The following is a 14,799-nucleotide window of genomic DNA, read 5'->3' as shown; positions in this document are numbered from 1 at the left end:
AAGGGGGATCTGGCAAGAGGTCAGCAGGAAGCAGTCAGCGTGTACATTAAACCCAAGAACACAATACAATACATTGAAAACAATCACAATGGTCAACATTTTCCTCTATCAGAGCTTTAAACTCAAGTGATACCCTCTCATCCAGTTTTAAAGTATTTTGCAGCTTGTTTCAAGACTAAGGATATGTTGTATAAGTGAGGAGCACAGAAAAGTAGGCAATAGTCCAAGAACTGCATTGTACAATACATTAAAAACAATTACAATGGTCAACATTTTCCTCTATCACAGCTTTAAACTCAAGTGATACCCTCTCCTCCAGTTTTAAAGTATTTTGCAGCTTGTTTCAAGACCAAGGATATGCTGTATAAGTGAGGAGCACAGAAAAGTAGGCAATAGTCCAAGCACTGCATTGTACGCCAAGATGTATCAATGTTTTAGCCTTCTTGTAGGAAGGGAGGGACACTTCACCATGTCGTATAGATCAGTGTTGAGTGAGTGGTCTTGGATTTGTTAAAAATCTATGCGCACCGTGATATACAGTGTTAAGTATCTTAAGGGCACTGGCTGTAAGGGCGCTGGCATATAAACAATGTCACCATAATCAAGCACAGATTTTTTTTTTTATCCTTGGACAAGGTCTTTCCTGACTGACAGTGAAACACTATGTATTCCTGAATTAAAAACCCAACTTAAAATGTCAGCTTTTTGGATATCAACAGCTTTAAATATCAACTGGTTTGGGGATAGAACACAATTCTTTTAGAGAAAGTCTTTCAGCTTGGAATTCACCAGGTTCTCCGGAACTTTAACATGCACATGAAGTTTAGATATAGGGCGATAATTATCCAACTTGGGACGGATCTCCAGCTTTATGCAGAGGTGTGACGTATGCAGCTTTCCAGATTTCTGGATGCTACTTGATTTTGAATTTTAAGACCACTTGAAGTATCAAAAAGAATATGTAAAAAATGTATTTGATGAAAAATGTGTTTTGGCCTTACCGCTATTAGCCCATACAAATGCATAACTGAATAACTGATTCACTACATGGAACAACAAATAGTCCCAAAATAGCATCAAAAGGAAGTTTGTTCTGAAGTGTCTGTCCTATATCTGAGCGATATATGAATGATGAGGAAACATTATTATTATTATTTTTTAACATGTATTTAACCCCTTATTTMTGGCACTAAACAGTCTCCATATACATATATTTCCATTCATTTGTTCAACTGGTACTGAGGGACCTTCAGATGAGTCTTGTGAGGCCTGTGGCAAAACAACTGACATGTACGTGTTCGTGAGAGCCTCTTCCCATAGAGGGGTAATAAATATCACTCAGACCCAGGCAGTATAGGAGCATCATGGCAAAAACGGATATAATTTCTACCCTCAGACCATGAGGCTGCTGAATCGCCACCACTAGTCAGCTACCTGCTCCCCCCTCCCCATGCTACTCCCCCCCCCACCCACCCTCAACTCTCACTTACCTTACCTGTTAGTCCCCCTATGGACATTCTTCTTCCCCTATGGACTTTACTCTGCCCCCACCCCAACGACATTCATCACTGTTGCAGTTGTTAATATGTATATTATTTTGGGGTTTTATTTCACTTAACGATCATGCTGCTGCTCCCCCCTCCTGTAACGGCAGTCGTAATCCTCCTCCTCGGACGAGGAGAGGCGAGACGGATCGGACCAATACGCAGAGTGGCTAGTTTCCATAGTGATTTAATAATTAACAAAAACAATATGCGATACAAAATAACTACCGTGACAGTCCTGTGTGGCGGAACACTAACACAAGAACAAACACCCACAAAACACACGTGAAACCCCGGCTGCCTTAGTATGATTCTCAATCAGGGACAACGATTGACAGCTGCCTCTGATTGAGAATCATACCAGGCCGAACACAAAACCCCAACATAGAAAATCACACATAGACAGCCCACCCCAACTCACGCCCTGACCAACTAAATAAATACAAGAAAAAGGAAAAACAGGTCAGGAACGTGACACCTCCCTCCCTCCCCAACAGTCTTTTCTCTGCATCCACCCCTATTGAAATGTATTTATTCATCACTGCCACAGTTACTATTATGTATATAGTGCTATTTCTATTRCTATTGTTTTATTACCATTTTCATTATTTTATTTCATACATTTTCACTGTACCCTGCAATCAAACCTGCAACCCTGTATATGCGATTATTAAAATCTGAATCTCTGAATCTGAAAAAACCTTTACGAAGCCAGTGCGATATATCAGTTAAGAAAATATTACCTTACAGGGAGCAGTATTATTTATTGAAAAGGCTCATTGGGGTTAGGGGTTGCTATTTCTGGTWCTGCTGGGGTAGAACAAAAGCCTCCAGGAAAGCTGGGTAGGGGTGTGACGAGGAAGGAGAAAGTGGCGCTGAGGGCCAGCGTCCGAGCCTCCCTCCTGGGCAATAGTGGAAAAAGCACCCAATTGTCATACTTGAGTAAAYGTAAAGATACCTTAATAGAAAATGACTCAAGTAAAAGTCACCCAGTAAAATCCTACTTGGGTTAAAGTCTAAAAGTATTTGGTTTTAAATATACTTAAGTATGAAAAGTAAATGTAATAGCTAAAATATACTTAAGTATAAATCATTTCAAATTCTTTATATTAAGCAAACCAGATGGCACTTTTTATTTTTATTTACTGATAGCCAGGGGCACGCTCCAACACTCAGATATCATTTACAAACAAAGCATGTGTTTAGTGAGTCCGCCAGATCAGAGGCAGTAGGGATGACCAGGGATMTTCTCCTGATAAGTGRGTGAATTAGCCAATTTCCTGTCCTGCTAAGCATTTATAATGTATTTTTGGATGTGAAAAATATAAATAATAAAGCACAGATACCCCAAAAAATTACATAAGTAGTACTTTCAAGTATTTTTACTTAAGTACTTTACACCACTGCTCCTGGGTAGGGGTGTGACATGGAAGGACAGCCAACTTAAAACATCTTCCCCCGGCTATGCATCTACAGTAGGCTTGGGGAGCGTTTATACCTTATAACGGGGTATACATTTTAGTATTTGTAGATACTTTGTAAGTAAATACCTGCAGTGCAATACATTAGGAGATAAAATAGATTGCGTACTTCATTTCATCTGTCACATTATTTTACATTTTAAGCTTTTTTGTTTTTGTTTCGGGGGAATGACGTCGGGTCCGGGAGCCGCTATAGGCTCTCATGCCTCAGACATATCACCAGGTTTCCCCTGCCTCCGCCGGTTCGTCAGGCTCCCCTGCGTCCACCGTCTCGTCATGCTCTTATGCCTCAGCTGGATCGCCAGGCTCCCCTGCCTCAGCCGGTCTGTCAGGTTCCCGTGCCCCAGCCGGCGACAGGTTCCCACGCGTCTTCAGGGGTGACCGGTCCGCTCCTGATCCCCGGGATTGTAATTTTGGTCAGCGTCCTGCGGCCGGAGCCACGCGTCTGGGAGGGGGTACTGTCACGTGTGCTCCCTCTCCGGCCTCTAGGTTACCAGCCTGCTCGTTATGGCATACACCTGTCACCATCGTTACGCGCACCTGTGCATCATCATACTCACCTGGACTCCATCACTTCCCTGATTACGTTCCGTATATATGTTTTTTTCCCACCTTTATTTAACCAGGTAGGCTAGTTGAGAACAAGTTCTCATTTGCAACTGCGACCTGGCCAAGATAAAGCAAAGCAGTTCGACACCAACAACAACACAGAGTTACATATGGAATAAACAAACATACAGTCCATAATACAGTAGAAAAAGTCTATATACAGCATGTGCAAATGAGGTAGGAAAAGGGAAGGCAATAAATAGGCCATGGTGGCAAAGTCATTACAATATAGCAATTAAACACTGGAATGGTAGATGTGCAGAAGATGCATGTGCAAGTAGAGATACTGGGGTGCAAAGGAGCAAGATAAATAAATAAATACAGTATGGGGATGAGGTAGATAGATGGGCTGTTTACAGATGGGCTATGTACAGGTGCAGTGATCTGTAAGCTGCTATGACAGCTGGTGCTTAAAGGTAGTGAGGGAGATGTGAGTCTTCAGCTTCAGTGACTTTTGCAGTTCGTTACAGTCATTAGCAGTAGAGAACTGGAAGGAAAGGCAACCAAAGGAGGAATTGGCTTGGGTGTCCAGTGAGATTTCCTGCTGGAGCGCGTGCTACGAGTGGGTGCTGCTTGGTGACCAGTGAGCTGAGAGGCGGGGCTTTACTAGCAGAGACTTGTAGATAACCTGTAACCTGTAGCCAGTGGGTTGGATTAACCTCACATCTACCATTAAGGGTACGGCTAAAGGCTATAAGAACTGGTCGTCTAGTACGTTCGTCACAGAGAGTAAAAGGAGCAGGTTTCTGGGCGCAATAGAATAGTCAAAGCATAATGTACAGACAAAACCTAGGCATTGTTTGATGATGATAGAGAATATTGTTCTAGAAACATTTAAAATAAGCTGATGTCACCGCATGTGAGGGAGGTGGAACTAATGGGTTGGCTAAGCCATATTGAGCAGGGCTAGAGGCTCTACAGTGAAATAAGACAATAGTCTAACCAGAACAGCAATGGACAAGGCAATTGACATTAGGGAGAGGCATGTGTAGCCGAGTGGTCATAGGAGTCCAGTGAGTAGTTAGGCTGGTTGGAGACGCGGCGATTAAGACAGCTGCAGGCCGGGGCAAGCGAGCTTCTTACAAGATGGCGCCGACCGAGATGGCCGCCTCGCTTCGCGTTCCTTGGAAATATGCAGTATTTTGTTTTTTTATGTGTTATTTCTTACATCGGTACCCCAGGTAATCTTAGGTTTCATTACATACAGTCGGGAGGAACTACTGATATACGATTAACGTCAATTCACCATCGTTATACCAGGAATATGACTTTCCCGAAACGGATCCAGTGTTTTGCCTTCACCCAATACAATGGATCTGATCCCAGCCGGGACCTATGCGACGCCGTAAAAGGGGCAACGTAGCGGTCTCTTGGTCAGGCTTCGGAGACGGGCACATCGCGCTCCACTCCCTAGCATACACTGTCCAGTCTCTTGACAATAAGGTTGATGAAATCCGAGCACGGGTAACATTCCAGGAGACATCAGGGATTGCAACGTGCTCTGCTTCACGGAAACATGGCTAACTCAAGAGACGCTAACGGAGTCGGTGCAGCCAGCTGGTTTCTTCACGCATCGCGCCGACAGAAACATACATCTTCTGGTAAGAAGAGGGCGGGGGGTATGCCTTATGATTAGAGACGTGGTGTGATCATCATAACAACACACAGGAACTCAAGTCATTCTGTTCACCTGATCTAGAACTTCTCACAATCAAATGTCGACCGCATTATCTACCAAGGGAATTCTCTTCGATCATAATCACAGCCGTATATATTCCCCCCAAGCAGACACATCGATGGCCCTGAACGAACTTTATCTGACTCTTTGTAAACTGGAAACCACACACCTGAGGCTGCATTCATCGTAGCTGGGGATTTTAACAAGGCTAATCTAAAAAAAACTCCCTAAATTCTATCAGCATATCGATTGTGCTACAGGGTGGTAAACCCTGGATCATTGTTATACTAACTTCCGCGACGCATATAAGGCCCTCGCGCCTCCTTTCGGAAAACCTGACCACGATCCATTTTGTTGATTCCAGCCTACAAACAGAAACTAACAACAAGCTCCGCGCTCAGGTCTGTTCAACGCTGGTCCGACAATCTGATTCCACGCTTCAAGACTGCTTCGATTACGCGGATTGGAATATGTTCCGCATTGCGTCCAACAACAACATGGACGAATATGCTGATTGGTGAGCGAGTTCATTAGGAAGTGCATTGACGATGTCGTACCCACAGCAACGATTAAAACATTCCCAAACCAGAAACCGTGGATTGACGGCAGCATTCGCGTGAAACTGAAAGCGCGAACCACTGCTTTTAACCAGGCAAGGTGACCGGAAACATGACCGAATACAAACAGTGTAGCTATTCTCTCCGCAAGGCAATCAAACAGGCTAAGTCCCAGTAAGAGACAAAATAGAGTCGCAATTCAACAGCTCAGACACAAGAGGTATGTGGCAGGGTCTACAGTCTATCACGGATTACAAAAGAAAACCAGCCCCGTCGCGGACCAGGATGTCTTGCTCCCAGACAGGCTAAATAACTTTTTTGCCCGCTTTGAGGACAATACAGTGCCACTGACACGGCCGCTACCAAAACCTGCGGGCTCTCCTCACTGCAGCCGAGGTGAGTAAAACATTTAAACGTGTTAACCCTCGCAAGGCTGCAGGCCCAGACGGCATTCCCAGCCGCGTCTCAGAGCATGCGCAGACCAGCTGGCTGGTGTGTTTACGGACATATTCAATCAATCCTTATCCCAGTCTGCTGTTCCCACATGCGGGCACCATTGTTCCTGTTCCCAAGAAAGCTAAGGTAACTGAGCTAAACGACTACCGCCCCGTAGCACTCACTTCCGTCATCATGAAGTGCTTTGAGAGACTAGTCAAGGCCATATCACCTCCACCTACCGGACACCCTAGACCACTCCAATTTGCTTACCGACCCAATAGGTCCACAGACGACGAATCGCAACCACACTGCACACGCTCCTAACCCATCTGGACAAGAGGAATACCTATGTGAGAATGCTGTTCATCGATTACAGCTCAGCATTTAACACCATAGTACCTCCAAACTCGTCATCAAGCTCGAGACCCTGGGTCTCGACCCGCCCTGTGCAACTGGGTCCTGGACTTCCTGACGGGCCGCCCAGGTGGTGAGGGAGGTAACAATCTCCACCCCGCTGATCCTCAACACTGGGCCACAAGGGTGCGTTCTGAGCCCTCTCCTGTACTCCCTGTTCACCCACGACTGCGTGGCCATGCACGCCTCCAACTCAATCATCAAGTTTGCGGATGAACTACAGTGGTAGGCTTGATTACCAACAGACGAGACGGCCTACAGGGAGGAGGTGAGGCCTCGGAGTGTGGTGTCAGGAAAATAACCTCACACTCAACGTCAACAAAACAAAGGAGATGATTGTGGATTCAGGAACAGCAGAGGGAGCACCCCCTATCCACATCGACGGGTCAGTAGTGGAGAAGGTGGAAAGTTTTAGTTCTCGGTGTACACATCAGGACAAACTGAATTGGTCCACCCACACAGACAGCGTTGTGAAGAAGGCGCAGCAGCGCTCTTCAACCTCAGGAGGCTGAAGAAATTCGGCTTGTCACCAAAAGCACTCACAACCTCTACAGATGCACAATCGAGAGCATCCTGTCGGGCTGTATCACCGCCTGGTACGGCAACTGCTCCGCCACAACCGTAAGGCTCTCCAGAGGGTAGTGAGGTCTGCAGAACGCATCACCGGGGCAAACTACCTGCCCTCCAGGACACCTACACCACCCGATGTCACAGGAAGGCCATAAAGATCATCAAGGACAACAACCACCCAAGCCACTGCCTGTTCACCCCGCTATCATCCAGAAGGCGAGGTCAGTACAGGTGCATCAAGCAGGGACCGAGAGACTGAAAAACAGCTTCTATCTCAAGGCCATCAGACTGTTAAAACAGCCACCACTAACATTTAGCGGCCGCTGACACATACTGACTCAACTCCAGCCACTTTAAAAATGGGAATTGATGGAAATTATGTAAAAATGTACCACTAGCACTTAAAAATGCCATTAATATAATGTTTACATACCTACATTACCCATCTCATATGTATATGTATATACTGTACTCTATATCAGCTACTGCATCTTGCCATCTTTATGTAATACATGTACCACTAGCCACTTTAAACTATGCCACTTTATGTTTACATACCCTACAGTACTCATTTCATATGTATATACCGTACTCTATACCATCTACTGCATCTTGCCTATGCGTTCTGTACCATCACTCATTCATATATCTTTATGTATATTCTTTATCCCTTTACACTTGTGTGTATAAGGTAGTAGTTGTGGAATTGTTAGGTTAGATTACTTGTGTGTTATTACTGCATTGTCGGAACTAGAAGCACAAGCATTTCGCTACACTCGCATTAACATCTGCTAACCATGTGTATGTGACTAATAAAATTTGATTTGATTTGATTTGAGCTAGCAGAAGGGCCTGAGAGGGACATCGCGACGGAGGAAATTCGCCTGGCAACAGGGGTTTTCTGCATCACATATTTTCATTATACACAGAAAGTTACAGTAACGTACACACTTTTGAAGTTCACTCCAACATGCACTAGTCAATCCATCCAAAACTCTGAACTTATTATAACCAGATCAAAAACAGCTATGACCCAGAACCCTGTCATCTCTCACCCACCCTCAGGGGGGTCAATCTTAACCAGATGTATCCGGTTTTCAGGGGAAATTGAAAGAGAGCCTGTGACCCGACTGAGGCTTTTGGACGTTAAGGCAACACTCCATCTTAACTCCTCCTCCACATTTACTGGAGTGGTTGAACAGTGCAGAATAAAACCTCCAGGCAGTTTTTTTTCTATGCTCAGGAACAGAAAGAAACACTGCTCAGGCGTTTCTTTTACGCCTGCTATGTTAGACTCTCTCACCTAACAAGCTGACCACACCACTCTCGTTGCAAAATAAATGTACACATACATGTTATTCAATCATTTAATCTAAACTGCTCGTACGTCAACAAGAGTCTGACTAGCCAGGCGTTAAAATACAAATTGCTTCTATTTTTGACGCATGACACGCTGCAAGTCCTGCCTCTCCCATCTCCTCATTGGTTTTTAGGAGAATCACAAGGCTGATTGAAAGATGACTGGAGTGTGGACCTCAGTACCAGTTGGTGGTGGTAATGCACAAAGTTGGTTGCCAACCGACATATAAAGTCCACAGAAAAGAAGACTAGACACCGACTACTACTAAAGGAGATTAATAGAAACCAGTGGCGCAACTTTCACATGTCCCATGTCCACTCCCACATTCTGAAATAGCATTTTTATCATTGGGATGTGATACAAAACGAGGCAACGGTGAGCTTTAGTACCACGGGGCCACGAGCTTTCAGGTAGGCTGTTTGGAGTGTTTATCCGACTGAAAATAAATAAGTAAAATAATATGTCCCCCCCACTTCTAAAAGCAAAGTTGCGCTCCTGCAAGAAATTATTTGTTTTCAATTTTATCTGTGGATTAAATGTCAGAGTAGAGAACCTAGGATTTTTTTAAACTCAGAGTTTTCAGTTTCAGAACAGGTGATAACAATTAGTTCAATCAACTCCGAGTTAAGTTAACCCTGAGTAAAGCACGTGCATGAGGAGATAAAAAGCCCTCAATGGAACGCAGATAACATGATTCATCATGGCAACAGGAGAAAAAAGGGCTTGAACCTACTACTTCTCCCCTGTGCAGTTAGAAATATTAAAGAATGTGTATGCAGAATATGAGTAAAAATTTAAGAAAAAAAGCAATACTGTGCCAGCAGCAAAAAAATGTGAGCTGGCGTGGCATTAACTTGCTGACCGAGTCAATGCGTGAGTATTAAATTGAAAAATAAAAGTTATCTCGAGTGTTCCACTTATTCAACATGTATATGTGTGTGAGTGAGCGTTTTAATATTTATGCAGGTGCAAACCAACAGGCACAAAACGTACTCAGCAGCAACTGAAGATGAAATATAAAAATATACTTCAAATAGTTAAGGTATGATTTCATTACAAGCAATGGTGATGTTGTTCAGCCTACCCTACCTAATTAAACAGCATTCCGTGGTTACATTCAACATGTGATATATTTAAGTACTTAGAAAGTMGTCCCTTTTTGAACTTAGAAAATTTCACAAGCACAAAAAAGTAAAATTTTCAGCCATCCCAACACCGCCAGTATTTAATATTGTCTATTTGAAAGTAACCCCTAAATGCCTTTATACATACAAGTCTAGAAATGTGTGCTTACTGGATATCAAATTTGACCTCCATTACAGCCAATAGAAAAAAGGCTGAGGGCTGAAAAACAGGTGGGGGGGGGGGGTCCACCACCACCACCACCACTCAGAGGCTGAAGAGAAGGCCCTCAGTCAAAACAGTGGGCGACCTATTTCTGAAGGCATCTCTGGAGGAAGCTCATTTGACCCAACCAGGTTAGTTATTCAAATTAATGAWACAGTGCCTTGCAAAATTAATCATCCCCTTGGCGTGTTTACTATTTTGTTACATTGCAACCTGGAGCAATGTTTTGCCTTGAAGAATAGGCAAAAATCCCAGTGGTTAGATGTGCCAAGGTTATAGAGATATACCCCAGGAGACTTGCAGCTGTAATTTCTGCAAAAGGTGGCCCTACAAAGTATTGACTTTGGGGGGGTGAATAGTTATGCACGCTCAAGTTCTGTTTTTTTGCCTTTCATGTTTGTTTCACAATAAAACATTTTGCATCTTCAAAGTGGTAGGCATGTTGTGTAAATCAAATATATGTACATTCATCCTTTTGCCAGTGTTACCTCAGTGACGCCCACCCATCCATCTTTGACACAACTTAGCGCACTGATTTTCTTGTAGCGGTACAATTCTTTGTAATTGACTGCTGTTACTTTTTCAGATTCTTAGTTGTCCTTCAGACATCTATATGAAGGTGACTCAGTTATATATTTGAAAAATGTGGCCTGCACACTTGTAAAACCAAAATTCAAATTAGGTGGGGCACTTTTCTGGGTAAAGTTATACATGTAACTGTCTAATCTTCATCTTCTACCAGTTACTGGTGTAATCTGTCTGGTGGAACCTTTTGCCATAACAGACCTCCATGCAGTTGTAAGTATACTTAATACTCCACAGATTTTTCATAATGGGTTAGAGTAGAACACAAATTGTTAATTTTCATTACAGGAGGATGAAGACACCTTGTCAGCTGCCACAGAGGGGGAAGATCGAGTCCTATTGAGGTTTACACCTTAAACATAAGTTGACGATAGTGTTGTACCATAATAAAACTTGCACCTTTTTCTAACAGAGCAGTGCTGGAATTACAATGAGGCGGAGGGTCCATCCACCTCCACAGCACAACTTACCTCAGTAAGATGTTGTTCAGCATCGGCCCATGACTTACAATGAAACTAAGTAGACCTGGCACTGTGTTTCTATAGCTCCATGTGAAACAGCTGTACAAGGTGTACTTGGATAAATAAATTGAAAACTGTAATTTAGAAATTGACCACATGCTGCAGATGCAAAATATAAAAATAGAACTGCTGGAACATCAGTTAAAGGTGGGTGAGGTGCCCACAGGTGGATGATTTAACTTTTTTGAACATAAATATTAACTACTGTACTGCATGTGTACTTGCAGGAAATGAGGCAGACTTCATAAAAAGCAAGGCATATTGTCTTTATTTGACACTGCGGAGGTGATGGGTCAATCAGAAATGACGGTAGCATATTGTCTCGGACTGCTCTTCCATCTCGTGCGTCAGCGGAGTGGTCAGGATCGTTAACTGGTTGAGTAGGACATTGTTCTCAAATTGTGGCAATGTTGTGGAGAATCACACATGCCAATGTCACATGCCCTTTCTGGGGGGGGTCCTATGAAGGCACTGGAACCGAGCCTTGAGCATCTCAATGGTCATCGCTACCCTGGCTTGTGTCCTGCAGTGAGCCAAGTTGTTGCTGCGGGCCGGGCTCAGGATCAGCAAATACGGCTGGCAGGGGTACCCGGTTASTGAGCAGGTAACCATCAAACTATGATAATACAGTTTAAAGTTTCAGTTGCAATWGCAGGAAACAAAATTGATTATAGGATATTGCTATTTAAACTCACCACGGGAAAATCTAGCGCTCAGTACTCACGAAAAACTTGCGATTCATGCAGACCCAGGCCACGCAGCCCACATCAGCAAAATGGAAGCAACATCACATTACACAGATCTTCAGTGCAGAACAGTAATTAGCTGCAGTAGCTGTATTGTGAAGTATCTTTCATTTGGAATGCTAAAGGCTACTATTTAGGCCTACCTGCACATTAATGCTGTGGAAAGACTTCCTATTCACAATCTCCATTTACTGAAGGAACTGTGACAGGAATATGAGTGCCATCTATGCAGCCAATCACACCTGGAAACCCTAAAATATATCAAATTAACTGATTAGTGCTTCAAGTCTCAAAGCTTCATACTAAATAAATGATTGCTTAGACTGATACCTGCAATTCTGTGGAATTCTTGTGGGTTTGTGACTTGGGAACACCACAAAAGTGTACAGTAAACATTTCAGTGGAATAGTCACTTTCTGACAGCCCAACAGATGGTTGCCTTGGAAATATGCTTAGCGTCACCGAGGTTATATAGAAAACTCTCGCTTGCCAAAAAACAAAGTGCAACAAAGAACTGAAGAACTGAGAGCATGTCCACGATGTGTCATATGAACYTTTTGAGGGCTGAGAATATTGTTCAGAAAAACATTAACGCTCAAACAGATAATCAGGGAATTAAAAATCCAAGCGGGGTCTGATCACTCTCTCCTGACGGTGATTTCGTGCTTCAATATCAACTGGCTCGTCAAGAAAAGGARACGCCACGTCTGACACCTTCAGTCTGCAGCCTATAGCTAAAGAGGAGAAACTCAGGGTTAGTTGAAAACCTGCCAGTGAGTAGGTTAGCTTCACGGAGTATGTTGCCATAGTAACTCACTCAGAGTTAAGCTGAACTGGCTTTGTGAAACCAAAAACCCAGAGTTCCCTTCAACTCCGAGTCAGCTGAGTTTTCACTAAACCCGCTTTCTGAAACAGGGCCCTGGTTGCCATTCCTGCAGTCAGTATGCCAATTGCACGCACCCTCAACTTGGGACATGTGTGGCATTGCGTTGACAAAACTGCACATTTTAGTGGCATTTTGTCCCCAGAACAAGGTGTATCTGTAATGATCATGCCGTCTAATCAGTTTATTGATATGCCACTCCTGTCAAATGGCTGGATTATCTTGGCAAAGGAGAACTGCTCACTGAGATGTAAACATTTATCCACAAAATTTAAGAAATAAGCTTTTTGTGCATATGGAACATTTATGATCTTATTTCAGCTCATGAAACCAACACTTCGTTGCATTTATATTTTTCAGTGTACAATCTGGTCCGGTTGCAGCCACTAGACCTTATTTATACGCCAAGCAATTAACAAACGTCTTAAGGCACGCTTTTACAAGTGTCACAAACYGCTGCTCCAGTAAGCCCCTTATGGTGAACGAGAGGCTTGAACATTTGAAGTTCAGTTCATTGCGCATTATGGACTCGAATTAAATGASCCTAAAGACTTGTTCTTTTGACTGAAGGAGTCAAAGATCCGAGTCAGTAAAACAAGCCGAACTTCCCATCAATACTGGACAGGGGCACACCACCAAAATGTACTTACTATATAGCAAAACCCTGACTGACACACAAACCTCACTATTGCCTAAAGGCTGATAATTTTTCCATCGCCCAAGTTGATCCTTTCACAACAAAAATGTATACATTCACATAATTATTTTGGAATTGCCCACTGATAGRGCTTAAACTATAAGAATGTGGTCAAATGCAGCTGAAAATGTAAGATCTCTTGCTACAAGAGTACAAAAATAAAAACGGTCACACGGTTGGACCTTCACCCGTACCTTTTTCAGCCTTGAACATGAAGAACAATTCAAGATATTTGTCAAACTTTATTTATAAAATACAAAACATAATCCATACAAACATTGCATCGCATTCATCACACACATCACCTTCATTAGCTGATTGCATACACAAACATGTTTGGCATGCCAAACATCATTGGCTGATTGCATACACAAACATGATGTTTGGCATGCCAAACATCACAAGGAGTTGGCAAGAGTAGAAACAGACTGGCACCCAGGCTAGTTTATTGTTGGTTGCTCTTGATCTTCTGTAGTCTCTTCATGAGGTCAGCTAGGTTGCCTGTGGAGCCGGAGTCAGCGGGCCGGGCGGGGCTCTGTGGGTGGCGCTGGTCTTGTGATTGGCGGTTGTGGAGGATCTGGGACATCTTGCTCTGGAGCACATCCATAGAGGGGGCCACGGGGGGCTTGGAGAGAAGACCGGTGCGCTCGTCCTCACCCTCCCTCTGCTGAGGCTACACGGGAGAAGGGGAATAGGAGAGAAATCCACTCACTATTTACAATAACAGCAACAAACTACTAGAACAGAAAATGTTTCAGTAACCACATTTCCATTCACAGTGCATGTGAGTGAAGTCATATTGTACATACAATTTTAATAAAATCACAGATGGGGTGGAAACAGGAAGTTTGTGTCAGTAAAATGTATTATGCGGGAAATGGCAGAGGAAATGCCTTTATGTTGAAATATTGATAAAATAACCATATCGAAGAACATTTGGAGTCACACGATGATATGGTGTGTGGTCCTCCCACTACGACTCAGAAAACCATAGTTAAAATTAAGCTACGGATMAAATACATTTCACAGGGTGGTGAAAGTTCAGTGATGAGCTTGATGCTGCTTTCCAATAAACCGAGGGTCTTATTTTGGTGACATAATCGATGCTTGACAAATAAAATTCTCACTCTTATCCATAATCTCATGTTGACTAGCCAATCCGCACAGCCCACCCACACTACCTGTTGGGTAGAACACAGGTGCCAAGACCAGAGTAGGCACGTGCTATTTAACAAATATATATATATWTTTTTAAATCTGTACAGTTGAAAATGCAATGGAAACACATTGAACTTTACATTTTTAGTCGGTACTTGAAAACTTAAGCAAAAAAGTACATTGTGTGCACTAACATCACACTGATTTTTAT

The 14,799-nt window shown here is 43.3% G+C and overlaps 1 protein-coding gene across 3 annotated transcripts in view; it reads right to left on the bottom strand.

The window, feature by feature from the left end:
* Positions 1 to 13,652: 13,652 nt before the first annotated feature.
* The window catches only part of LOC111973879 (cytoskeleton-associated protein 5), a 93,459-nt gene continuing 92,312 nt past the window's right edge, over positions 13,653 to 14,799 (bottom strand). For all 3 annotated transcript variants that reach the window (XM_024001321.1, XM_024001320.1, XM_024001322.1), the window contains exon 43: positions 13,653 to 14,103. In XM_024001321.1, coding sequence (XP_023857089.1) covers positions 13,876 to 14,103 — 228 coding nt within the window. In that variant the 3' untranslated portion in view covers positions 13,653 to 13,875. The remainder of the gene's footprint in view (positions 14,104 to 14,799) is intronic.

The sequence above is a fragment of the Salvelinus sp. IW2-2015 genome, linkage group LG15, assembly GCF_002910315.2.
Source record: "Salvelinus sp. IW2-2015 linkage group LG15, ASM291031v2, whole genome shotgun sequence".
Classification (NCBI taxonomy): Eukaryota; Metazoa; Chordata; class Actinopteri; order Salmoniformes; family Salmonidae; genus Salvelinus; species Salvelinus sp. IW2-2015.
This window is presented reverse-complemented; position numbering and strand designations above follow the sequence as displayed.